The sequence below is a fragment of the Equus przewalskii genome, chromosome 21 (assembly GCF_037783145.1).
Source record: "Equus przewalskii isolate Varuska chromosome 21, EquPr2, whole genome shotgun sequence".
NCBI classification, from domain to species: Eukaryota; Metazoa; Chordata; class Mammalia; order Perissodactyla; family Equidae; genus Equus; species Equus przewalskii.
In genome coordinates this window covers 24,524,445-24,551,838 of record NC_091851.1, presented here as the reverse complement: position 1 = coordinate 24,551,838, position 27,394 = coordinate 24,524,445, and the positions used below count along the sequence as shown (strand labels likewise).

At 47.6% G+C, this 27,394-nt stretch overlaps 1 protein-coding gene across 6 annotated transcripts in view; it reads right to left on the bottom strand.

Annotated features, from left to right (window-relative positions):
• Positions 1-25,888, bottom strand: part of ZNF341 (zinc finger protein 341) — a 58,329-nt gene extending 32,441 nt beyond the window's left edge. The window contains exons 1-9 of one of the 6 annotated variants that reach the window (XM_070588036.1): positions 25,608-25,888; positions 20,512-20,622; positions 18,769-18,965; positions 16,050-16,199; positions 12,858-13,109; positions 9,576-9,771; positions 8,137-8,227; positions 6,476-6,669; positions 4,811-5,001 (exon numbers count right to left, since the gene is read on the bottom strand). In XM_070588036.1, the coding sequence (XP_070444137.1) occupies positions 4,811-5,001; positions 6,476-6,669; positions 8,137-8,227; positions 9,576-9,771; positions 12,858-13,109; positions 16,050-16,199; positions 18,769-18,965; positions 20,512-20,622; positions 25,608-25,638 (1,413 nt within the window). In that variant the 5' untranslated portion in view covers positions 25,639-25,888. Of the gene's footprint in view, positions 1-4,810; positions 5,002-6,475; positions 6,670-8,136; positions 8,228-9,575; positions 9,772-12,857; positions 13,110-16,049; positions 16,200-18,768; positions 18,966-20,511; positions 22,001-24,709; positions 24,826-25,197; positions 25,217-25,607 lie in introns of those variants that run through there. The other 5 variants (XM_070588042.1, XM_070588039.1, XM_070588038.1 and 2 more) reach the window with 5 other exon arrangements.
• Between the last annotated feature and the right edge of the window lie 1,506 nt (positions 25,889-27,394).

Sequence of the window (27,394 nt, the reverse complement as noted above, 5' to 3'; positions counted from 1 at the left end):
AAGATTTAATACCTATCCTTCTCAAACTATTCCAGAAAATAGAGGAAGATGGAGCACTCCCTAATACATTCTATGAAGCCAACATCACCCTGATCCCCAAACCTGACAAGGACAACACAAAGAAGGAAAACTACAGGCCAATATCACTGATGAACATAGATCCAAAAATTCTCAACAAAATTTTGGCAAACCAAATACAGCAATATATCAAAAAGATTATACACCATGATCAAGTGGGATTTATACCAGGGACACAGGGATGGTTCAACATCCGCAAGTCAATCAACGTGATTCACTACATTAACAAAATGAGAAACAAAAACCATATGATCATCTCAATAGATGCAGAGAAAGCATTCCACAAGATCCAACATCCATTTATGATAAAAACCCTCAATAAAATAGGTATAGAAGGAAAGTACCTCAACATAATAAAGGCCATATATGACAAACCCACAGCCAACATCATACTCAAAGAGGAAAAACTGAAAGCCATCCCTCTGAGAACAGGAACAAGACAAGGGTGTCCACTTTCACCACTCTTATTCAACATAGTACTGGAGGTTTTGGCCAGAGCAATTCGGCAGGAAAAAGAAATAAAAGGAATCCAAATAGGCAATGAAGAAGTAAAACTCTCGCTGTTTGCAGACGACATGATCTTATATATAGAAAACCCCAAAGAATCCACAGAAAAACTATTAGAAACAATCAACAACTACAGCAAAGTTGCAGGCTATAAAATCAACATACATAAATCAGTAGCATTTCTATATGCTAACAACGAACTAACAGAAAAAGATCTCAAGAACTGAATCCCATTCACGATCGCAACAAAAAGAATAAAATACCTTGGGATAAATTTAACCAAGGAAGTGAAAGATCTATACAATGAAAACTACAAGACCTTCTTGAAAGAAATTGACAATGACATAAAGAGATGGAAAGACATTCCATGCACATGGATTGGAAGAATAAACATAGTTAAAATGTCCATACTACCTAAAGCAAGCTACAGATTCAACGCTATCCCAACCAGAATTCCAATGCCATTCTTTACAGAAATTGAACAAAGAATCCTAAAATTCATATGGGGCAACAAAAGACCCCGAATTGCTAAAGCAATCCTGAGAAAGAACAAAGCTGGAGGCATCACAATCCCTGACTTCAAAACATACTACAAAGCTACAGTAATCAAAACAGCATGGTACTGGTACAAAAACAGATGCACAGATCAATGGAACAGAACTGAAAGCCCAGAAATAAAACCACACATCTATGGACAGCTAATCTTTGACAAAGGAGCTGAGGGCCTACAATGGAGGAAAGGTCTCTTCAACAAATGGTGTTGGGAAAACTGGACAGCCAAATGTAAAAGAATGAAAATCAACCATTCTTTTTCACCATTTACTAAAATAAACTCAAAATGGATCAAAGATCTAAAGATTAGGCCTGAAACAATAAGTCTTCTAGAAGAGACTATCGGCAGTACACTCTTTGACATCAGCTTCAAAAGAATCTTTTCAGACACTATAACCCCTCACATGAGGGAAACAATAGAAAGAATAAACAAATGGGACCTCATCAGATTAAAGAGCTTCTTCAAGGCAAGGGAAAACAGTATTTAAACATAAAAAACAGCCCACTAATTGGGAAAAAATATTCACAAGTTATTTATCCAACAAAGGGTTAATCTCCATAATATACAAAGAACTCACACAACTCAACAATAAAAAATCAAACAACCCAATTACAAAATTGGCAGGGGACATGAACAGACATTTCTCCAAAGAAGATATACGGATGGCCAATAGACACATGAAAAGATGCTCATCATCACTAATCATCAGGGAAATGCAAATCAAAACTACACTAAGATATCACCTTACACCTGCTAGAATGGCAAAAATATCCAAAACCAAGAGTGACAAATGTTGGACACGCTGTGGAGAAAAGGGAACGCTCATACACTGTTGGTGGGAATACAAACTGGTGCAGCCACTATGGAAAACAGTATGGAGATTCCTCGAAAAGTTAAGAATAGAAATACCTATGACCCAGCCATCCCACTACTGGGTATCCTAAGAACCTGAAATCAGCAATTCCAAAAGTTCCATGCAACCCTATGTTCATCGCAGCATTATTCACAATAGCCAAGTCATGGAACCAACCTAAGTGCCCAGCAACTGATGATTGGATAAAGAAGATGTGGTATATATATACAATGGAATACTACTCAGCCATAAAAAAGGACAAAGTCATCCCATTCACAACAACATGGATAGACCTTGAGGGTATTATGTTGAGTGAAATAAGCCAGACAGAGAAAGACGAACTCTGTATGACTCCACTCATAGGTGGTAGTTAACATATGGACAAAGAGAACTGATCGGTGGTTGCCAGGGGAAAGGGGGGTGGGGGGAGGGCACTAGGGGTGAAGTGGTGTACCTACAACATGACTAATAATGATGTACAACTGTAATTTCACAAGGATGTTGACTTTCATAACCTTAATAAAAAAAAAGCTAAAAACAAAAAAAATAGCAACATGAGAAAATGCTCAGAATATAAAATTAGGTTAAAAAATAAAAAGCACAGGGGCTAGCCTGATGGCCTAGTGGTTAAGTTTGGCATGCTCTGCTTCAGTGGCCCGGGTTTGGTTCCCAGGCACAGACCTACACCACTTGTAAGTGGCCATGCTGCAATGGTGACCCACATACAAAATAGAGGAACACTGGCACAGATGTTAGCTCAGAGCAAATCTTCCTCAGCGAAGGGAAAAAAAAAAAAGCAAAAATCTCAAAAAATAATTTATGCTGAATGAAAAAAGCCAATCTCAAAAGGACACATACTGAATGATTCCATTTATACAACATTTTCAAAATGACAAACTTATTAAAATGGAGAACAGATTAGTGGTTTCCAGAGGCTAAGTATGCTGGGGAGAAGGAGGGTGGGTGTGACTAACAAGGAGCAGCATCAGGGACCATGATTGCAGTGGCGGCTATACAAATCCACACAGGTGATAAAATGACATAAAATTACATATACCCCTTATACCAGTGTCAGTTTCCTGGTTTTGCTCTTGAGCTTTAGTTACATTAGATGTAACCATTGAGGGAAACTGATCGAAGGGTATAAGGAACTTCTCTGTACTATCTTTGCAACTTCCTGTGAATCTCTAATTCTTTCAAAATAAAAATTTAAGATTTTTTTTTTAAAGATTTTTATTTTTCCTTTTTCTCCCCAAAGACCCCCAGTACATAGTTGTGTATTTTTTCTTTTAGCTGTGGGTCCTTCTAGTTGTGGCATGTGGGATACCGCCTCAGCATGGCTTGATGAGCGGTGCCATGTCTGTGCCCAGGATTCAAACTGGCAAAATCCTGGGCTGCCAAAGCGGAACACATGAACTTAACCACCAGGCCACAGGGCGGGCCCCCTTCAAAATAAAAATTTAATAAAAAAGCTATCTAAAAAAAAATCACAATTCAAAATTATGTGTGTATATGGATCCCAATTATAATTTAAATAAAAACACAGAAACTCCACAAACTCCACAAAAAAAGTACTGGATTTTGTGCTGCATTCTTGGGAGGACATATTGCAAGATGGTTGATAACTGGGGTTTGGTGTCAAACAAACGTGGCTTTGAACCCTGACTCAGTCACTTACTAGCAGTGTGACTCTGGATGGGTCATTTCACCCCCCTGAGCCTCAGTTTCTTCCTCTGCATACACTGACAATGCCTATCTCTAAGGCTGTTATGAGGATTAAATAAAATATTGAATGTAAAGCATTGAGCAGGGTGCCTGGCATATAATAAACAGTAAAAGTTAACCTACACATTCTTTAGACTTTTCTAAATTTTCTAATTCTATATTGGGTACACGATACTTTTACAAGGAGAAAAAAATAACAAATAAAAGTTATTGTAAAAAATAAAGACTGGAATAGAGTTACCATATAACCCAGCAATTCCACTTCTAGGTTTATACCCAAGAGAACTGAAAACACATGTTCCTACAAAAACTTGTATACAAATGTCCATAATAGCATTATTCACAAGAGCCAAAAAAGAGAAACAACCCAAATGTCCATTAAGCGATGAAAGGATAAACAAAATGTGGTATATCCATACAATGGAATACTATTCTGCCATAAAAAGGAATAAAGTACTGATACACGCTACAACATAGATGAACCCTAAAAACATTATATCAAAAGGCCACATACTGTATGATGCCATTTATATTAAATATCCAGTATAAGCAAATCCATAGGGACAGAAAATACATGAGTGGTTACCAGGGACTAGGGGTGGGGGTGGCAGGGTTACTAACGGGTACAGGGTTTCTTTTTAGGGTGATGAAAATGTTCTGGAATTAGTGGTGATGGCTGCACAACCTTACGAGTAAAACCACTGAGATGTACAATTTAAAAAGGGTGAATTTTATGGTATGTGAATTATGCCTCAATTAAAAAAAAGACTGTAGTCCTAAATCCCCATAGGTAGGTTTTTCGACATCAGATCTTCACAGGCTATTAAGAATTTTTTCCTGTGTCTGATTCCTTCATTATACGAGCCTTGAGAGGTGGGCTTCCTCCCCCAGGCTAGCACCATAATGGCCCAGTAAGCTTGCCCCACCCAGGCAGAATAAAGGGGGAAGGTTGGCCCATCACAGGTGGTTAGATGGTAGCTCAGAGCAACTGAAGCCCGCTCCTGTCCTTTCTAGGCTGTGTTTAAGACCCCAGGAGCAGCCAAGGCTCCTGACGAGGGTAGTTGTGGCCCCCTCACTGCTCGCCCCTCACCTACCTGCTCGTTCTTATGCTGGGTCATGTGGGACTTGAGCTGGAAGTAGGTGCTGAACTTGCTTGGGCAGAACTGGCACAGGTAGGAGCTATCGATGAGGACCACCTGCTTGGCCTCCAGCTTGGCCCCCTCATCCTCATCTACCGTGGGCAAGGCCTGGGGCTGCGGGGCGCTCGACAGGGGCTGGCCCAACCCTGTGGAGAAAGTCAGGGAGGAAAGTCAGTGAGAAGGACAGAGGAAGAGTCAGGACAGAGAGCCATGCCATTCAGGAAGGATTCAGAGCACCTTCTGCGGGCTCTACTGCGTCTGCCCCCCACCTGGCACGTGCTTGGTGTTGGACACTGTACTCAAGATACCGCACTCACGTTCAGCTGGGGTGCACTGATTCAGCCATTCCAGGCGCTAAAACACGGAAATACTTACACTCCAACTGATGAATAGCTATTGCCTCAAGTCTCCCCTCCCTGACCTTCCCCTCGGACACTCTAGATCTTTCCACAGTTGTTAAAAAATCCTGAACACTGGTCCTAGCTGTACCCATCATGCCTCCCCAGCTCTTTGTTCTAATTACAATCATTTGTTTAGTTGTTCTCCCCTCACACGCCCTGAGGACAGGGGCCTGGCACACAGTAGGCCTCCATAAATATTTGCTAAATGGTTGAAGCCTTGTGCTATACACTGCAGGAGTTTCGAAAGAAATGGAAGAAATGGATCCTTCTCCAAGGAACTCACAAGAACTCAGAGGGCACACACAGAATGGCTAAACACACGAGAGGACTGGTTCCAACAGGAACTAGTATAAAAGAGGCCAGACGTCGGTTGTGCAGCAAAATATCCCCTTCATTAGCTGGTGTGTGACAGGCATTTCTCACCCATGGGGCCCCCCAGGAAGGCCCAGCCCTCCACTGTCCAATACAGTGGCCACAAGCCACATGTGGTGACCAAGAACTTGAAATATGGCCAGTGCAAATCCAGATGTACTATAACTATCAAGACAACCTGGATTTCAGAAACTTAGCATAAAAAAAGAATGTAAAAAATCTCAATAATTTCTTCATATTGCGTTAAAATTACAATATTAATATATTGGGTGAAATATTTGATTAATATCAGTTTCACTCTTTTTTTTACTCTTTTCATGTAGCTATTAGAAAATTTGAAATTGTATATGTTGCTCATATTATATCTTTGTTGGACAGCACGGCTCTAGACCTAGAGGTCCTCAACCCTCAAGCGGGAGAGGACTTAAACCAGTATCAGGGACAGGATCATTAGCTCAGGGGCAAGCGATGGCTCAGATGACAATCCTACAAATTACAAAGGGCTTTGGAGACCATCTGCCCACAGAGCCAAATAGGTTTTTCTGATCAACTGACAACGAGTGCCTAGAGTGATATACTGGAAATAGATTTTGAGGTGAGATCCAAGCTCAGCAAAAAAGAGAGGTGATTGATTACCAACGTCTGTCATGGGTATAGTATTAGAGTAATGTCACGCTTATTGTATGTTTGTCATTTCTCCTTTCATCTTATGCCCCATTTTATAGATAAAGTAAACTGAAGCCCAGAGAGGTCAAGGAAATTGCCCAAGATCACATGGTTAGCAAGAAAACCTGGGAACCTGCAGAGAAGAGGTGTGGAGATAGTGACGTGTTCTACTTTTACCCACCTGTGCTTTCCTCGTCCTCCTGCCTGCTGGGGTTCAGGGCCATGACCTGTACAGTCACAGAGTTGCGAGAGACGGTGCCACCACTGCGCCCCGGAGGCCACACCTTGTGGGTCTGCATATGTTTCTTGACGTTAGACTTCTGGGCAAAGGCACGGCCACATGCAATGCACTGGAAGGGCTTCTCACCAGTGTGGCTGTGGGAAACAAGGCTTGTCAGCACCCTGGTGTAGGATCGGAGACGTGGCCTTAGCCTAGGAGCTCATGGCCACCAGGAAGTCCCAGACAGAGCATCCAGATGCTGCTGGCCACCATTCTGACACCATAAGGACAAGCCGTCTTGCTGAGGCAGGCGGGCCAGAGAGAAAAAGACCCTGTGCCCTTGGTGACATTAATAAGCTGCTGAATCAACCAGCCCTGGAGCTAACCTTATCTACGGCCACCTCACACTGTGAGATGAAACATTTCCTAATTGTTTGAGCCCATTTAAATAGGGATTTCTGTTATTTGAGGGAAAAAACATCTTAGCTGTGGCAGCACAGTAACTTGTACCATTATTTAATATTTTCCTTCAAGTCAATTCTATGTTTTGAAACTTAAAATATTTTAAAATGAAGCTTCTTATTGTTATTACATACGGAAAATCACTTGTCATAAATACAAAGCAACCAAAAAACACAATAATTTATAAAACAATAGTATTAAGATCTAGAGCTAGGACCCACAACTAAAAATACACAACTATGTACTGGGGGGCTTTGGGGAGAAAAAGGAAAAATTGTAAAAATCTTAAAAAAGAAAAAGATCTAGAGCTGTACTGTCTAATAAGGTAGACACAGGCCACATGAACTATTTAAGTCTAAATTCACTAAAATAAAATAAAATTAAAAACTCAGTTTCTCAATCAGGCTAGCCACATTTCACGTGCTCAGTAACCATATATGATTAATGACTACCCTACTGGACAACGCCATTTGGGGCATTTCCATCTTTGCAGAAAGTTCCATTTGACAGCATTAGTGTAGACCAAAGGTTCTCAACTGAGATCGATTTTGCCCTCTAGGGGACATTTGGCAATGTCTGGAGACATTTTTGGTTGTCACAGCTGAGGGATGAGGGTGCTACTGGCATGCCATAGCTAGAGGTCAGGGATGCTGCTAACGTTCTACCAGGCAGAGGTCAGCCCCCGCAGAAGGGAATAATGTGACCTGAAACGTCAACAGAGCCAAGGCTGAGAAACCCCGGTCTAGAGAAAAGCTGCTGTCTGCTGCGGTTAGAATCTGAAGCTTTCTTGCTCTCTCTCTCTCTTTCTCAAAAAAGATGAGCACACACGTGAGAGGTGTTAAGACAGACTAGCACCAAAATGAGGCTTTCTCTCTGACTCTCCAAGGACTGAAAGAAACTGAAGAGAATAATGTTCTCACTCTGTCTTTCAGAACTTTTCAACACCACAGCCACAAACCACCTAAAACCATCTCATGTACCAATGTAACCCACTCTGCAAGAAACTGGACAGGTCCACCCCTCCACTTCCCGGATGGGAAACCTGAGGCCCATAGGGTGACCACTCCGGCCAGGAGGCTAAGAAGGGAGCCTTGCTTCCACTCTGGATGGTCCCCCAGCAAGGGCTGCCCAGGGCCACCTGCCCCACCACGCCTGGGTACCTTCGAATGTGCTGTTGCAGGTCAAAGTTTTTGGTGAATGACTTGTCACAGTAGGAGCACTTGAGTTTCTGAGCCTTTGGCTTCCCTGCAGCTGAGACACAAAGTGGGAGGAGGGGGATGGTGAGGCTGGGGTACCAGTGAGGGCGCCGAGGGCAGCCTCCAGCCACTCCACCCCCTGAACCTTGGACAGACAGCACAGCCCCTGGGGTGTCTACAGCGATGGCCAGGTGGGGGGAGGAAGCACAGGGGAGCCTCTCACAGTGCCCAGCGGGGGAAAACCCAGGACATGCTCCAGCTGGGAGACCAGAGCAAACCCCTCGAATACTCCCCTCTGCCCTGGGATCAATCCAGCCTCCCTGCTATGGCCTATAGGGCTCTGTTTCCTGCCAGCCTCACCATTCTCCCCACCCAGCTGCAGTGGAACTTGCTAACCTTGAAAGATCTCAAACGTGGTCCCACTTCAGGGCCTCTGAACCTGCTGTTCCCCCTTGCCTGGAATGCCTGTCCCTCAGACATCAACAGGCTGTTTTCTTCTCATCCCCAGACGGATAGGGAACATCATGTTCCAGCCTCTCCTCAGTATTCTCAATCATAGTTAGTCTCCTCCCTAGAGTAACCTGTAAGCATTTATTGATTCCCTGTCTGTCTCTCCCATTAAGCTGTGAGTAATTAAGGGTAGGGAAATCGTGGACCAAGATGCTGGACCCTCAGTGTCTGACACCAAGCTTGGCACACAGACGCTCAACACACACTTGTGAAAGGAAGGAAGGTTGACTGGAAAGCCCCTGAAAAATTCTCCATTTCTCTGCCCCCCCCCCCCACTACCACCACTTTCTGACACTGCCCTCACCCCCATACTTAGCATCTCCAAAAGGTGTGGCAGACATTGCTGCTTGCCTGCCTAATATCCACTCGTCCCTTCTTTCTTCACAAATCTTCTACATGATGGGACTATCTCTATTCCTGATTAAAAGAGACATTTCTCAGCTTCCTTTGCAGCTAGATATGATGATATGACTAAGTTTTGACCAATGAGAGGTAAGTAAAAGTATACAGAATTTCTAAAAGCTGGGAGACAGTCCTTTTATCCTTCTTACTGCCTGGAATATGAAATTAATGACTGCAGCTTCAGCAGCCATTTTATACAATGAGGTACTCTGCTAACAGAAGCCATGCTCTAGGGATGGCAGAACAGAAAGACAGAAGAAATGTGGGTGTCTGGTGACCACATAGGCACGCAATCTCCAGACTGTCTGCCTCTGGCCTTATTTTGCACAGAAGAACAAAATTCTATCATTTTGAAGTCACTCTTATTTTGGATTTTCCATTACATGCAACCAAACTTAATCCTAAGCATCATAAAAGGGAAGACCAGAACAAAACAGCCTCTGGATACGCTGATGTCAAGGAAAAGGTGCCCATGGCAGGTGTGGGCCCACCTTCCGGGAGTCCACTGGCTCCTTTGGCCCGTCGGGTCTTCAGCGTTGGCGGGGAGTCAAAGGTGGCCACTGTGCCCCCAGTGGCACTGGTCATGGGGGCAGCAGGGTTTGGTCCTTTCGGTTTGAATCCCTGTTTGCCGGGGCTGTACACCGGAGGGGTGGGGTATACTGGAGCTTCCACACACTGGCTCGGCACCTAGGAGGACAGCACAGTCAGAGAGAAGCCCTGGGAAGGGAGGGGGAGAGCTGCCCCAGGCAGGGGGACCCTCACAGTGGCCCTGGCTAATGTCAGCCGCTCCCCACCGACACCACCATCCCAACACCCCCGCCTGGCTCAGTCACCCCATGCACACCGAGAGTCCTTGGAACTTTACACGGTCAGCAGGCTAGAGCAGCTTTGGAGCCAGGCTGCCTGGGTTCAAATCCTGACCGTCACTTAGTGCCTAAGTGACCTTGTCAAGCCTTTGAACTTCTGCCTCAGGTTCCTCATCTGTAAAATGTGGCCAAGCATCGTGACCCTCTCACTGGGTCGTTGTGAGGATTAAGTAAGTTAACACGTAGAGAGCTTAGAACAGTGCCTGGCACAGAGCAAGCACTCAACAAACAACAGCTATCGTTATTGCCATTATTACTGCTGTTGGTCGTTGTTTGTTAGCACAGGAGAACCAGGAAGTCAGAAGGGTCTGTGCCCTCACCAGTGACTCCACTTCTTAACTGACCCCGCCTGAAGCCACACCAGCAGGCATCCCTCAGCTGAGAACTGAGACTGAAGCCACAAGAAACGACCGAATGAATTCTGAGCCACTCAAACTCAGCTGACGCTAAGCTTACATCGTGACACTGGGGCATGGTGAAGATTTCATTTATTCATCGGCCTATTCATCATTCATTGGTCTTCCCAGCCTAGCCTATGCAAAATTTCACTGCCTATCCTCCTGTGCTTTATTTTTCTCCTTAGACTTGCCATTATCTAATAAATTTTCTATTTACTTTCTTACGATGTCTATTATCTGCCTAGTTCCACGAAGGCAGAAACTTCCGTCCTGGTTTTGTTTACTGCCCTATCCGGAGGCCTAAAGCAATGCTTGGCACCCAGTGTTGGGTACTCAGTAAATATTTGTTGAATGAGTGAGTTCAATTACACACATGTTGCGCATCTGATACGCCAGCAGTAGGTGCTTCCACCAGATCTTATCCTTGGCACCATTCCTACACCCTCCCACGCTCTCTCTGAAATGCAAGGGTGGGAAGCTTGGAACCACGTTCCAAGACCCCCATGCCAGCATGGTTCTGAACACAGAAAGAGTCTGCCTGTGACAAGCATCTGCATGAGATCCGGAAGGCAGAAGGGACGCAGAAGCTACTCTCCTCCAGCAGCCACGGTGGGAGACAGACGGGTTTGCAGTCATGAGTTTGGAGGGGCTGGCTGAACTCTACATGCCCCTCCTGAACCCCAGCCCTGAGGACAGCAGGGCAGCCAGATATCAGCAACAGGAGCCTACAATTTCCTCACCTCTGGGCGCGGCAGTAGTGTCCTGGCTCTCCAGGCCGAGCTCCGACAGTGAGCCTGAAAACCAGGGGCGCCTGCTAGCCCTGCCTTTTGCTCCCCTAGCCCTGCCATCACTTCATAAGCCCCTAACCTCCTGTATTAAATCCCTCTGCCAGAAATACCTAGAGTGGTCTCTATTTTCCTGACTGATACAGCACTCAATAAATATTTGTCACATGAATGAATTCACTCATCATTCAAGTCATTACTGAGCAATTATGTGACTGGCACTGGGTTAGCTCTCATTAGCCTCATCAGTGCTGTTGGCGGGTTCCCATTTTAGAGGTGAGGAAACTGAGGTCAGAGGGGCCTATCTCAGATACCTGCTATAGGTATCTTGCAGGGCAAGTACTCTGCTAGGTGCTAAGGATGCGAAGTCAAAGATGACTCAGGCTCTGCCCTCCAAGAGCACCCTCCTCCATATGGAAAATAAACAATGGCAGCTCCCGTGTGTGGGCCCCCTCCGCCTACCAGGTCACCATTGTCTTCTCAGCATCTCGTTGACTTAATTTTTTTTTAATTCAACAAAGTCTTTAGAGAAACTTGCTTTATTCTCCCAGGCCGAGGCAAATCCCCTCACAGGCTCTCATAACATCACGCAGCTGGTGATGGGATTTTCCCACTGGTCTGTCTCCCCTTACATATAGATGCTACCTGACATGGGCCATCTACCTGACATGGGCCATCTGTATGGCCAGATTTGAGGGTGAGTCAGGGTTAACATGACCTCAAGTGCAGGCAGGCTCTTCTGTCACAAGCATACCCCCTAGCACTGGTGTCTGGGAAGTTCTATGAACTCTTAGCGCCATGAGAGTAGACTGCTTGTAGCTCAGAGCTCCTCACCAGGGAATTAAGATGGTACATTCTGTCCATCCTATTCGGTCCATCCAATTGCATAATGGCCTCAATTCTATACCTCTCCTCTTACTCATGCCCTTGGCAGTGTGACTTGGCAGCTTTCCCCATCAAGAAGTGGCATCTACTTCCCTACTCCTTAAATCTAAGCTGGCCTTGTGAAATGCTTTGACCAACAGAAGCGACATGCGTCACTTACAAGCCTAAGCCTGAACAGGCCTTGAGCATTTCTGCTCGCATTACTGCACCTCCACCACTGCTGTGAGGACAGGCCTGGCTAACCTGCTGAAGATGAGAGAAGCGTGGGGCAGAGCTGAGTCAGCCCACTCGTCCCACCCCAGGCCATCCTAGAGCAGCCAACGGCCAGCCATCTCCAGACACGTAGGAGAGCCCAGCCAGGATGAGCAGAGCTGCCAAGCTGGCCACCGCAGATGTGAGAACAATAAACACTTTTTGTTATACACCTCTGAGATTTTGTGCATATATCTTACACAGCCAGAGCTAGCCAATATACCTAGCTTGTTAAAAAATATAAGAGACATTGACATAGATAATCTTTCGGAGTTCTCTCACTAAAAGGCAAGTATTCTCTGACTGTTCTGAGCACTCCCTGAGGGCAGCTTGTATTTCTGCAACGACCTCTACTTCCCACCACCTTCTCCTGGTTTGTGTTATACATTCATGTATATTACATTTCTAATGGCTTGACTGGAGCCCTTCTCCCCCATGATGTGGTACACTCCATGATCTCATTTTGTCCCCCATGGTATCTCTGGCACAGTATCCGGCACATAGTTGGTGCTCAGGAAAGGTTGAGTTATCCCTGATGACCAAGGCCAGCTTCTCCCCCACTACCCCAATCCCCGGCCTCTGCTCACCTCCAGGGGCGGGTAGGGCTGCATTCCCAGTGCCTGGATCTCCACCGTTCCACTCCCAGCCAGGGGCGCCGTGGCACTGTACACCTCCACCACACCATTCCCGCCAGGGTTGGGACGCCCGGGGGGGCCCAGGCTCTGGGGTGGGGGTGGTGGGGGTTGGGGGGGTGGGGGTGGCGGCAGTGGCGGAGGGGGTGGAGGAGGCGGTGGAGGCTGGGTGAGGTAGCTGGGCGCAGAATGCATGTTCAGGCTGCTCTGAAATCAGAAGAGAAAATTAAAGCGTCATAGCCTCGTGATACCAGCTGTCTTGTTTATCAGTGAGGAAGGACATTTGTCTTAGCCAGCCATGTGGTGGGAACAGGCACTCACAGGGTAGCTTAGAGGATGGGGCTAAGAGTGGACATGGAAGCAAAGGTACAGGAGAATTCAGAGAGGCATAAGCCTGTTGTTGCTACCACTTTTCCCCATGAAAGTCGGCAAAATGGGGCCGGCCCCGTGGCCGAGTGGTTAAGTTTGTGCGCTCCGCTTCAGCGGCCCAGGATTTCACCCATTGGAATCCTGGGCATGGACATGGCACTGCTCATCAAGCCATGCTGAGGCGACATCCCACATGCCACAACTAGAAGGACCCACAACTAAAAATATACAACTATGTACCGGGGGGCTTTGGGGAGAAAAAGAAAAAATAATTTAAAAAAAAAGAAATCTGACAAAAAAAAAAAAGTCTGCAAAAATGGCCTGGCCTGTGCAGGAAGGAGTTCATACAGAAGGCCTGCTGCTTCTTTAGAATGGCCTGCTTGTAGGACTGGCTCTGTCTGAGAACCCTCCTTGTGGAAGGTTCCCTATGACAATAAGGCTGCTTTGCTCACCTGGGGCAGTGACCATACTGTACCAGGTCCCCTCGACTGTCTGTACAAACAACGTGACTTATGGTGAATGCCTCCTTCCCATCTGGGAGTCTGGAATTTTGGTCGTTGTGGCTGGACACCTACATGATCAATCCCCAACAAAAGCCTGGGCCTTGGAGTCTTAGGTGTGCTTCCCTGGGCAGAAACGCTGTGCACTTGTTGCTGTTCTTCACTGCTGGAGGAAGACATGTGTTTTGCGCAGCCTCTCCCCGCTTCCCCCAGGAGGAGAACTTTGGAAACCTGCACCTGGATTCCTCTAGACTCTGGCTGATGCGCCTTTTTCCCTTGCTGATCCTGCTGTGCATCCTTTTGTTGTAATAAACCACAGCCATGAGTAGAACCATCCTGAGTCCTGGGAGTCTTTCTAGAGAATCACCAAATGTGTTGGCAGCTGTAGACCCCCTGAAACACAGCCAGTAACTTCTAGAAACTTACTCTACAAAAATAATCAAGCAAGTGGGCAAAGATACCCATACACGGATAGTTATTCCAGTAGTTTTTATAACAGCAAAAAATGGCAACAACCTACACGTCCATCCATAGAAGCCTGGCTAAATAGAGGATGGTCCATGCACACTATGGAATCCTCTGCGATTGTTAAAATGATGATGCTGATCAGTATTTCATATAGCACGCTCCTCTTAAATTGCTGTTTCTTGGGTTCCACAGTCAAATATGTTTAGGGAAAACTAGGATGACAAAATCAAAAATATTTCTTTACTGCAGAAAAAGCCCAGGGACAGAGCACTGGAAGAGGCAGAATGCCTCCACTGTGGGCTGGTTTGACCAGAAAGCCTGTTTGTATTGGAAAATCCCAAGGAGCCAGCGTTCCAAGGAACATTTTGGAAAACACTGACGAAGAATTGTACGCATAAATAATAACATTAAACAAAAGGCAAAGCAAGAAAAGCAACTTCCAGTGCCTATAACATGACCCATTTCTATAGATGCATTATAAGTATATTAATATAAAAAGCTGTTTCCACCTCTATTTGCACTCAAAGATTAGGAAAACCAGACACTACCATTTTGGTAGTGTTTTCTTCGGGTGAAGGGAGTATGGGTGATTGATTTCCCAACTTCTATTCTGAAATACTTCAAACCTAGAGAAAGACTGCAAAAAGGAAAACACTGAACACTCTTTATTTATACTTCATATAATTCAGCAGTTGTTACCATTTTGCCACATCTGCGGTGTGTGTGTACATATACACACATATATATGTGTTTTGTCAAGCCACTTGAGAGTTATTTCCAAACATCATGACACTCTGTTCCTCAATACTGTGTTCAGGGGCAACTCCTAAGAACAAGGATATTCCCCTGCAAAACCACATACCATGATCACACTTAGGAAATTGAATACTGATACAACACTATTGTCTAAAATATTCAGGGGCCAGCCTGGTAGTGCAGCGGTTAAGTTCGTATGTTCTGCTTCTGCAGCCTGGGGTTTGCCGGTTCGGATCCCAGGTGTGGACATGGCACCACTTGGCAAGCCATGCTGTGGTAGGCGTTCCACATATAAAGTGGAGGAAGATGAGCACGGATGTTAGCTCAGGGCCAGGCTTCCTCAGCAAAAAGAGGAGGATTGGCAGCAGATGTTAGCTCAGGGATAATCTTCCTCAAAAAAAAATAAATAAAAAGATTAAAATATTCCAATACCTCCATCTTCTAATTCCCCCAACTGTCCCAATAATGCCTTTATAGGTTTTTTTCCCCCAATCCAGGATACAACCAAGAATTTCACATTGTAGGGCCAGCCCCAGTGGCCTAGTGGTTAAGTTTGGCACACTCCACTTCAGTGGCCTGGGTTCAATTCCCGGGCGTGGATCTACACCACTCGTCTGTCAGTGGCTGTGCTGTGGTGGCAGCTCACATACAAAAAGAGGAAGACTGGCAACAGATGTTAGCTCAGGGTAAGTCCACAGTAAAAAAACCAAAAAGATAGAATTGCACACTGTGGTCAGTTGCCATGTCTCTTTAGTTTCCAGATTATTAATAATTAAACTTTTTTTCTTACTTTTCTTCTGCGTATTTTCTAATGGACATGAAATACTTTTCTTAAGAGTAAAAATAGCTGGACTGTGGCTGCAAAACCCCAAAGTCAAGTTCTGGGTCCCCCACCTGCCTGTGGCAGCTTTCCCACCCACAGCAGGGCTGGCCAAGGGGAGGCTGGGAGTCCCCTCGGCATGAGGAGAGCTTCTTTCTACAAGATTCTGAATCTGCAGGAGTTAACATGCAGGCTTGGCATCAAGACCCTGTGAGAAGCCAGCCCCCTCCTTACCTGCACTGGTGGGGGGCCCTGGGGCATGGGCTGGTCCAGGGATGTGAAGGCCGACATGGCAGACATGAGCACATCATCGCTCACCAAGATATTCCCCTGCACCAGGGTCTGGATCAGCGGGGACGGGGGCACTGTGATATATGTGGAGATCTGGACCAGGAAGCGGGGGGAGACAGAGACAGAGGCAGAGAGAGAGAACACATGCGTGAGGCTCTGGAAGGAAGCAGAGGACAGGATGCAAAAAATCTACATCTGCAATCCCACAGACCTGGATTCCACTTCTACCTCTTTTGCTCCCTGCTGTGTGAACCCCTGGGCAAGTCACTCCACTTCTCTGAGCCTCCATTTCTTCATCCATCAAATGAGGGGAATAAGTCACACCTCCCTGTAAGGCGTATACCCTGTGACTCAGCAATAATAGTTCCCAGCATCTATCTTAGAAACACTCACACATGTCCACAGGGAATCCACCAACAAGAGTATTCTGCACAGCCTTGTTTCCAATAGTGATAAACTGGAAATAACCTTGATAGCCATCAATAGGGGAATGGATTAAAAAATACAATATGGTTGTGGATAGAACACTATACAGCAGGTAAAAGGTATGAAAAAGGCATGAAAAATCAAATTATAAAATAACATGTACATTATGTATTTTTATTTTTAAAAACCTAAAACAATACTGCTATATAATTCCTGTGGGTACTTAAATAAGTATGTGAAAGTATCTTAAAAGGTTGAGAAGGACATCCATCAGTAGCTACCTGGTGGAAGGAGAGAGGAATAGTGTCAAAGGGGCCTTGATTTGTAACATTCTTTTAAAAAGGAGAAGGGAAACATGTATTACTTGCAAATGTACCAATTAATAATAAAAATAATAATATGCCCCCAGGGTAATAGTGAGGATGAAATGTAGACCTCATGAGAGTGTCAAAGGTGCCATGGCTGTACCCTCAGGGGACGTAAAGGGTGTTTCATTTTGTGTTTCTTGCTTTTCCTTACTGGCAGGCCCCTGGCATCTTTCCAGGTCACCTGCCTCTGTGGGACCTTTGGGAACAGCAGCGACTGGGTCCCCGAACCTAGAGTCTTGTTCAAACAGGATGTCTTTGCCCTCAATCAGGCAAGGACAGCCCAGGCAGGTTGGGGAAATGCCCCACATCACGGCCAGGAAAGGCAGCATAGGTCCTGGCTCACATGTATTTTTACAATGTCGTATGCATTAGGCAGAGATGAAAAATGAGACATCATATCCATGTCCACCCAAGTCACTGAGGCAGGGGGATCTGTGTTTGCCCATAACCGACCACTTGTGTTCTAAAGTTATTTCCTTGCCCGGGACTGGAGGAATTTATCTCTCTCTCCTTTTATTAAAAAAAAAAGGAGAGGGAATATTTTCTGCTAACAAAACTCATAATCAAGGAGTGAGAAAAAATGACTATGTCCTGTGTTAGAAGATGTCTGTGACAACTTGAAAAGTTTCAGTCTACACATCCTATGGGTTAGGGGTGAATGCATTTATTTTGATGGCAGGAATTACGTCCACACAGTGGATGGAGATAATGTTTTAAAGGAATAAGGAGACAAGGGGAAGTCAAACTCCTTGACCTGGCATCCTGAGACATGTCCAACCTCCTTTATGAGGATTCTTTAAGCCTTCTAAGAGCCCCCCACCCATGGTGCCTTTCCTCCCGAACTGTGTTCCAGAATGAGGACTCTGGAAGCCTCTCCAAATACCTCCAGCCTGGCTCCCTTCCCTAACTTCTAGACTTGTGTATCCGTCTGCATCTTCACCACCTCCACTTAACGTCCAATAGGCATCTTAAATCCAATGTATCCAGCTAAACTCTGGACATCCCCCCCAAATCTTCTCCTCACCATTTTGCCTACTTTGGTTAATGGCAACTCCAACTGTGGAGTCACCCTTGACTCTTGATCGCACACCACACATCCAATCCATCCACAAACCTGTCAGCTCCATCTTCATAATATTTCCCAAATCTCCTCCCTTCTCTCCACCTCCACCTCCACCGCACGCTGCCTGGATCTGTACACAGCCCCCTAGTGCATATCCTGGCTTTCTCTCCTGACTGCCTTCAAAATCTATTCTCAGTACAGCAGCCAGAGTGACCTAGTTAAAGCGTAAATCAGACTATACCCTTCTTCTCAAAACCCTCCAGTGGCTCCCAGCTCACTCAGAGCTAAAAGCGCATGAGGCCCATACAATCTGCCAGGATCCACTTGTTGCCTCTCTGACCTTATCATCTCCCACTTTCCTCCTCCTCTCTCAGCTCCAGCCACTCTCACCTCTTTGCTCTACCTGGAATAAACCTAGCACACTCTTGCCTGAGGGCCTTTGCACTTGCTCATCCCTCCTCCTACTACAATACTCTTCTGAAAACTGGCGGCGAGACCCATTCCCTAACCTCCTTAGGTCTCTGCTCAAAGGTCACCTCATCACAGAGGCTTTCTGCAAGCACCATATATAAAATAGCAAGACCTCCCACCCCTGTCTTGGCATCCCCTCTCTGTCTGCACTTAGCCCAAAAAAAGCATATCTCAATACATTTTTGGGGTACTCACCCTATCTACCTCACCCAACTCCACGAAGGCAGTGACTTGGTCTGTTTGTCCATCGCTGTACCCCTGGTGCCTGACACACCATGGGTGCTCAAAAAAAGCCTTGCTGAATAGACGAATAAACAAACCATTGAATGAATACCTGGCGATTGGCAGGAGGCGGGGCCTGCTGGACTGCCGTGGGTGCTGCCGAAGGCGTGTAGATGCTGTTGGTGGCCAGGGAGACCGTGGCCAGCGGTGGGGCATTCCCCTGGCACTGTTCCCGCTTGTGGGTCATAAACGCCGGCAGTGAGTTGAACTGCTTCTTACACTTCCCGCAGAGGAAGACATCTTCATCATCTAGGGGTCACAGGCGCAGAGTGGCAGAGAGAGGGGAATAACAAGAAAAAGCCAGAACAAAGGAGGTGGCATCACAGTGAGAAATGGGAGGAGACCTGTGTCTGGACCACAGAACAGCAAATCTAAAAGCATTCCGTGACTCAGGGTGCGTGTGTCAAGCGTGGACTTTGTGCTTCCGAGGAGCTTTCAAAACCATACAGGCACTTGCAGGAGTATCCAGCCATGTGCATCCAGGTGTGAAAAAATTAGAAATCAGGAAATAATAAAGTGGGTTTGTGTCAAAATTGAGAAATTCAGGATCTTTATCCTGCCTGAATTTACTCATCAGTCCCCAAATGAGCCACGTGATCACATCCCTCTGTGCCTTTGTGTCCCCAATTACCCCTGCCAAGCTGCCTCTCTCAGAATGACTCATCCTGCAAGGCTCAACTCAGACATCACCTCCTCCAGGAAGCCTTCCTAAAGCAGTGGCCACAGTTCCTTCCTCGGGGCATGCCTCTCATATCACACTTCACTCTTACTTCTTAGACAGTAATACAAATTCTAGTGGGAAACACAGCTGTCTAGTTAAAGACTATATTTCCCAGTCTTCTTTGCAGCTAGACACGTCATGTGACTGAATTCTGACCAATAGGACAAGAGCTGTAGTACACTGTCTAATGCAACTTGCTCTTAAAAGGAAGGGGTATGACTCCCACTTCCTTCTTACTTCCCTTCATGTCACCTGGAGAGTAGAAATGAAAGTGGGAGGCTGGAACAGACATCCTGGGTTGCATGTTGAGGGCAATACAGCCACAAGAAAGAAAGGGTCTGAGTCTCACATACATAACCACCTCAGATCTGATCAGGACTTCATGCAGCAGAGAGAGAAACTTCAATCTTATACAAACCACAAGAAACTTGCATTTTTTATTTACAACAGCTAAAACCAAATCCCAAATAGCCTCACAAGACTCCTATGAGGTAGGACTTTTATCTCCATTTTACAGATGTGGAACCTGAGGCACAGAGAGGTTAACTCACTTGCCCAAGGACACAGAGCCAGGAACTAGGGAACAAGGATTCAAACCCAGGTGTGTATCTCTCTGTCCCCAGTGTAGTTCCCAAGGGCTCAGAAATGTTTGTGGAATGAATAAATGAACACATGGACTCACACAGGGCTGTAAAAGAAGTCCCTTGCCCTCTGTGTCTCAGGGGTCTAGCCTGTAAATTGGAGAGAGTCATGCGCAGCCTGTTCCTTCCATAGAAGGGAGGTTGAGAAATGACTTCAGGTCAAAGGTACAAGCATTGCCAAGCACTGGGGCTTCTAGCCATTCCCTGTGTCATGATCCTCACATTCACTAAGGGATTGAGAGTGCCCTCGGAGCTAAGTAGAGAAAGGCTTGAGCCTGAGGATCCAGGCTGGGAGGAAGGGGAGAGGCTTCACACACCAGAGGGCACCCTGGGGACCTCAGTGGGCAGTTCACTCCCACACCCCCTCGTGAGCCCCTGTTTTTCATGGGGAGCCACTCACCCTTCCCCCGGGTGAACCCGGGCAGACACTCACCCAGTGGCTGGAGAGCGGGGGGTGCGTTGACGCTCTGGCCTGTTGGATCAGGGACTGCTCCTTGGCCATCCAACAACGACTGGACAGCCAGGACGGTCTGATTGTCCATTCCTGAAGAAAGAAACGCAGCCTCCTTGGAAGACGGGCCCAGCACGCCGTCTGACTTCACCCTCACAAGCCAGACCCATGGCTGGCTGTGCCCCAGTATACATTCTCCCCTACTTCCATTGCAACAGAACCCAGGATTTGGGGCTGAAACCATGGCCCTAGAATAAAGATGACCTTTCCCACAGCTCCTGCAGCTAGGGAATGTCTAAGTTCTGGCCAATGGGATGTAAGTAAAGGTGTTCTAAAGCAGCTTCTGGGAATTTTTCTTAAAAGCCACCAATACATGACCTCCTTCTTTGTCCCATCCTTTATCCTGCTTCCTAGAAGAAGAATATGACGGTGGGAACTTTAGCAACCATCCCAGATCATGAGAACAAGGGCCATACCCTAAGGATTGCAGAACAAAAAACTGGAAAGACCCTGGGCCTCGGAGAACCTTGGAGAACACAGCCACCCTCCTAGCTCTGGACTGTCTTCCTCTGGACTCCCACATGAGAGAAATAAACTTCCAGCCTGTTTGACCACTGCTAGGTTGGGCTTCTCGCTTATTCGTGGCTGAATCTAATCCTAAGTGACATAGGGCCTCTGGAAATCATGCTAAGGAGTCTTCCCCACGTACACCTCACAAATGCCACAAATCTGCACTCAGGCATCCTTCCTTGCTTTGCTTGTTTTCTGATGTGTGTTTGTCTTTTCTGTTCCTCAATGAACAATGTAATCTGAATTTGTGGTCGGGGGACTCTTGAGAAGCTGAGTACTTTCATGTTTTCCAATGAGTTGTCACTGTCGAGGTTCGCAGTACACTGTTCAGCCGTGTCACTAGCTGGAGGACAGATCTCCTCGTGCCTGAGTGGCCACCCAGGCACACTGCCTCCCTCCCAAATAACCCAGAGGGTGCCTCTTTTCTCTCTCTCCCCACAGCCAATGCTCTGCCTCCAACCTCTCAGCATTTAGCCCATACCTGCCCCAGCTTCTAACTGCTTTCCCCTGGCACAATGAAGGTTGAGTCTCTCCTGAGACCAGCCCTTCCCTCCATCCTCTCCTGCTCCCTCAGAAACCACTGTCCACCGACGGGCCCCTCTCCGCACACCACCTGCAACCTCTCCTTCCCGCCAGCAGCTACACATGCTCGGGTCTCTCTATAATGCCCCCCCTCAAACCCATGTTCCCATCTCTTCTCTCTTCAACATCAAACGTCCGATGAGGATCATCTGATGTGTATCCTCCCTCCCCTCTGCCCTCCTCCACCCACTCTAGTGGGGCTTAAGCCCCCGCCATTCCACCAAAATCACCAAAGACCTCCTGACAGCATCTGACACTCCTTCCTGATACACTCCCTTCTCTGGCTCCAGGACCCCCCCTTCCTGGGTCTCCTCCCGCCTTTCTGCTGGCTCCTTCCCAGCCTCTCTCTCTCTCTTCTCCTGTCCATCCCCTGAAAGTTTCTGTTTTGAAGGGTTCCTTTTGTCTGAACTTGCTCTCCTCTCCCCAGGCAGCCTCATTTACTCCCAGTCTACTTCTCCTCAGTATCCAGAGTTCCAGATCTGGGGTTCATGCTCCTATGAATTTGCTTCAGTAAATCTTCTACCATTTTATGCAAAATTGGGAGTATGTTAGCTTTTGTGTGCAAATCTGTACACAAACGTTCATAGCAGTTTCACTCAGAATAGTAAAAAACTAGAAACAATTCAGATGGGTGAACGGGTTCAATGGGTACATGGTTAAACGAACTGTGCTATATCCACACCAGGGACTACTATTCAGCAATAAAAAGGAACAAATTATTGATACACACAACAATACATGAATCTGCAGGGAATTATGAGTGAAAAAAGCCAATCTCAAAGGTTATATATATGCTATATGATTCCATTTACATGACATTCTTTTTTGAAGATCAGCCATGAGCTAACATCCACTGCCTATCCTCCCCTTTTTGCTGAGGAAGATTGGCCCTGAGCTAACATCTGTGCCCATCTTCCTCTATTTTATATGTGGGACGCCTGCCACAGCATGGCTTAACGAGTGGTGCACAGGTCCATGCCTGGGATCTGAATCAGTGAACCCTGGGCCACTGAAGTGGAGCATGCAAACTTAACTGCTACGCCACCAGGCTGGTCCCTTACATGATATTCTTGAAATGACAAAATTTCAGAAATGGAGAACAGATTAGTGTTTGCCAGGCATCAGAAATGGGGGGTATGCGGCGGGGTGTGGCTATAAAAGGGCAATGTCTTACAGTGACGGAACTCCTTTGTATGCTGACTGGTTGTGATATTATACAAAAGTTTTGCAAGATGTTACATTGGGGGAAACTAGGTAAAGAGTACACAGGATCTCTCGGTATGATTTCCTTTGTTTTTTGTTTTTGTTTTTTTTTGAGGAAGATTAGCCCCGAGCTAACATCTGCTGCCGATCCTCCTCTGTTTGCTGAGGAAGACTGGCCCTGAGCTAACATCCATGCCCATCTTCCTCTACTTTATACGTGGGATGCCTGCCACAGCATGGCGTGTCAAGCGGTGCCATGTCCGCACCCGGGATCTGAACTGGCAAACCCCAGGCTGCCGAGGCAGAACATGCCTACTTAACTGCTGCACCACCAGGCAGGCCCCTCGGTATTATTTCTTACAACTGCATGGGAATCTACAGAAAAAAATAATTATTTCAAAATAAAAGTCTAATTCAAAAAATACTGTCAAAACTCTGGAGACAAAAAAAAATCAGGGGTTGTAGGGGAGGGATGAACACGCAGAGCACACAGGATTTTTAGGATGGTGAAAACACTCTGTGATGATATTATAATAATGGATACATACACTATATGTAATCCACTAACATGAAGCATGAAAGGTGAACTCTAAGATAAACTATGGACTTTGGCTGATTATGATGTGTCAATGGAGGTTCATCCTTGGTAACAAATGTACTATTCTGGTGAGTTATGCTGCTAATGGGGCAAGCTATGCATGTGTGGGGTCGGGGGTATTTAGAAATCTCTGTACTTTCCTCTCAACTTTGTTGTGAACCTAAAACTGCCCTAAAAAAAAGTCTAAAACTGAACTCAAACTAGATGTATCATCTGCCACCCCTGTTTGTTCCTCTTCTGGTAACCCTTATCAGCAAGAATAGGGCATCACGGTGCACCCAACCACAGCCCCTGTGGCACCCCTTGATTCTTCCCTCAACCTACCTGCCCTCCCACCCCTCACTTCCAGTCCCTCAGCAAGTCTAGCCTATTTTGCCTCCCAAATGTCTCGCAGATCCACTTCCTCTCCATCACCACAGCTGTGCCCCTGGCCCAGGCCACCATCAGTTCTCAGCAGGACAACTACGGCTGCTTCACTCATATCCCCACTGCCACTCTGGCCCCCTCCAGTCTGTTCTCAGAGCAGCCAGGGTGAACTTTATAAAACATACATCAGATTGTGTTGCTCCCCTGCTGAAAACCCTTTCTTAGCTCCACACTGATTGCAAGATAAAGTTCAGAAGCCTCATCTCTAACTGCACACCCACATGAACTTCTGTGAATCCCAAAAGACCTCTCTCTCCCAGACTGCCTGGGTCACCGCTGGATCCCCACAGTTCTGCTGCCCTTCTTCTAGCCCAGCACGCATCACACTACCCCAGGAACTGATTTTTCTTTTAATTTCTTCATCACTCAATACTGAACACATTCTTGTAGTAAAAATGCAAACACTGAGAAGTTCACAGAACCTAAAGAGAAGGCAGGCCTCACCCCATCGGACTGGCTTCCGGGAAGGAACCACCACTGACCCTGCCCCTCCACATCCATCATCTATCATAGCACTGAATGCCAGCTGCCGTTATCTTCTTTTACTGTTGACCTTTTCCATAATTCTATAATTTCTATAATTGGATGTTCTATAATTTCTATCTGTCCCCCACCAGACTGTGGGGCAGGGACTATGTCTGGTTCAACGAGTGTTATGAAAATGCATCTCTCCAGATGGGTGGAGGGTTACCCCCACTTCCTGCCACGGGCCCTGAAGTCGCTAAGGCTTCCTCCCCAACGCCCAGCAGGTGCACCTGGAGGATCTTGGTGCTTGTTCTCTCCAAAGCCAATTCCCCGCACCTGAGGAGCACTCCCATCTTAAGATCTTGCAGACCACGGACAATCAGGTGACACCCACGGTTTGTCGGTTTGAGTCTGGGAGCACCGCATTCCGGCCAAGCACACCGTTAGCACCAATCCTTTCTTGGTGTGAGTTTGTGAAACTCTGCACCCCAGCATGGTGCACACAGTAGGCCACTAGTGTTTGCTGGTTTGGGTCTGTGAGCACCAACGCCTGGCCTTGCACGCAGGTGGCACCTATCCTTTCCTGGTCTGAATTTCAGAAACTGTGTCACAGCACGAGGCACATAGTTGTTACTCAATACAAGCTCTTCAGCGTCCGGACGCCTGGCTCGGCTGCTGCGTCGCCAAGCCCCTCCGGCCCCGCAGGCGCCCCTGCACATCGTCCCCTCGGTGCAGCCTCCCTCGCCCCGCTGTTCCAGGCCTGGCCTACCCCACCCTCCCTGGCTGTTCCATCCAGGACACCCCTCCCGCGCCGGGCCAAGGACCTCGCGGCTGGAGCTGTTCAGGGCCGAGGGAGGTCCGGGGCCCCGCGGATCCATCCCTCCCCGGCTGTTCCGGTCCCGGTGCATCCCCCCGGGGCCGTCTCTTCCCTGCTGTTCCCGCGCCGTTGCCCCCCACCCCCGCCGGGCCGCGGCTCCCACGGCTGTTCCGGCCCCGATGCTCCCCCCCCCGCCACTGAATCTTATCTCCACGGCTGTTCCGGTCCCGTTGCCCCCCACGCCGGGCCTCGGCTCCCGCGGCTGTTCCCGCCCGGGCCCCTCCCGCCCCGCGGCTGTTCCGGCCCGGGGCCCTCCGCCCCGCGGCCGCCGCGCGCCCTGGGCCCGGCGCTGCGAGGACGCGGCGGGAGGGGGCGCAACGCGGAACAGCCGCCTCCCCCGGCTCCGCCGCCGCTCACCCTCCAGGGCTTCGAAGATCGCCTGCGCCATCTTGGAGCCGCCGCCGCCGCGGGAGCCGAAGCGGGGCTACGCGAGCATTGTGGGAGCCGCGGCGGCGGCGGGGTCGGGGCCGCCAGGGGGCGCCCGGGAGCCGCCGCCGAGCCCCCCGTTCCGGAAACCCAGCCATGGCTCGCGGGACCCCCAGCATCCCGGATCTCCCCTAGCCCCGCCTTGATGACCCCGTCACCGGCGCATGTGGACCCCCATCTCCGCTCCACTTGAACTCCCAACTCTGCGCACTGATCCCATCCCCGCGGCACACCTGGCACCTCCCGACCTACTTATCTGCACGCCCATTTCCGCCACACCTGACCTGACCCCCACCTCTGTGACAGAGACCCCCGTCCCACTGCACGTGAGACCCCTGACTTCTGCAACACGAACGTATTTCCACTGCCTACAATATCCCGCCCTTTGAAGACCAATCCCCATTCCCATCTCACACAGACCACTCAACTCTGTCACGAGGACCCCCATCTCCACCTGACATAGGACCCCTGCCCCAACTGTGCAACACTGATTCCCATCCCTGATCATAGCCTTCTCATTCTCCCTGCCACAGTGATCCCCATCTCTGCCCATTGGGAACCACCTACCTCTCCTCATGTGACTCCCCATCTCTATCTAGTCTTAATCCCTCATCATCTCAGAGGTTCCCCCATGGCTGTCACATAACCACCTCATTTCGACCTTCTGGGGGACCTCCATTTCCTCTTCACACAGATCTCCATCCCTGAGTCTTGAGGACCCTATTTCTGTCACATCGCGCCCCCACCCCCCAACAATACCTACCTTAGCAATCCCCAGCCCAGCCTCATAGAAAGCTCATCCAGGTCTCCTAGGGATCCTCCTGCCCCTCATTGGGATTCCCTGTCACACACAGACTCTTCTCATCTTCATTTATGCTCCACCAGTCTCTCGCTGAGGACTTACTATGCATCAGGTCCTATAATAGCTCCAGGAATACAGTGGTCCTTTCGGTGGAGTTAGAGGTGGGGGAAGCAGACAGGCATTAAATCTTCAAAAATATTTAATTACAAGGTATGATCATGGCCTCGAAGAAGTACGCTTGGGCCACAAGGAAGAGTTGGGGAGTGGGTTGAGGGGAGAGGGGAACCATGGAGGTGCCATCCATGGTGATCTCTCTCATGAGCATAGCCGTGTCTGACTACTGTGGATCAGACTCTAAACGTTCTCCTTGTTTTTTCTTAAATACTATTTTAGCCTCATCCAAAGCAGTAATCACAATTTTCATTTTCTTATATTCGCTAAATATATGAACTCCTAAAATTAAAAACTATTCATCCAAAGCTCTGCTGCCTTTGTGGAACACTACCAACCTCTGTTCCTGATAAGTTGCCTTGAAGACCCTCTGCCTACACACTCCCTTAAGGCCCATTTCTACCAGTGAACTCCCTCTCCTGCCCCGAACACCACTCCTGCCCCCCCCATACCCTTCCCCTTGGTATCCTTTCCTGCACTGCAAGCTCTGAACAGATGTCCCCCACAGAGAACTCACCCTTCTCCCAGACTCCATGCCCCGACCCCTTTCCTGGGAACCCTGGAGATCCAGGGCCCACTTCAAGCCCCAAATCCCCCTTCCCACTGTCTCTCTGGCAGGAGTAGGGCCAGGTTCCTTCCTCCCTGTCTTGCCTTTAACATCCCCATTAATTCAATGGCCTCAGATTCTCATCATCTCTCCTCTTCAAGAGTTTCTCAATAACTGTTCTCTTTTTTTTATTCAAGT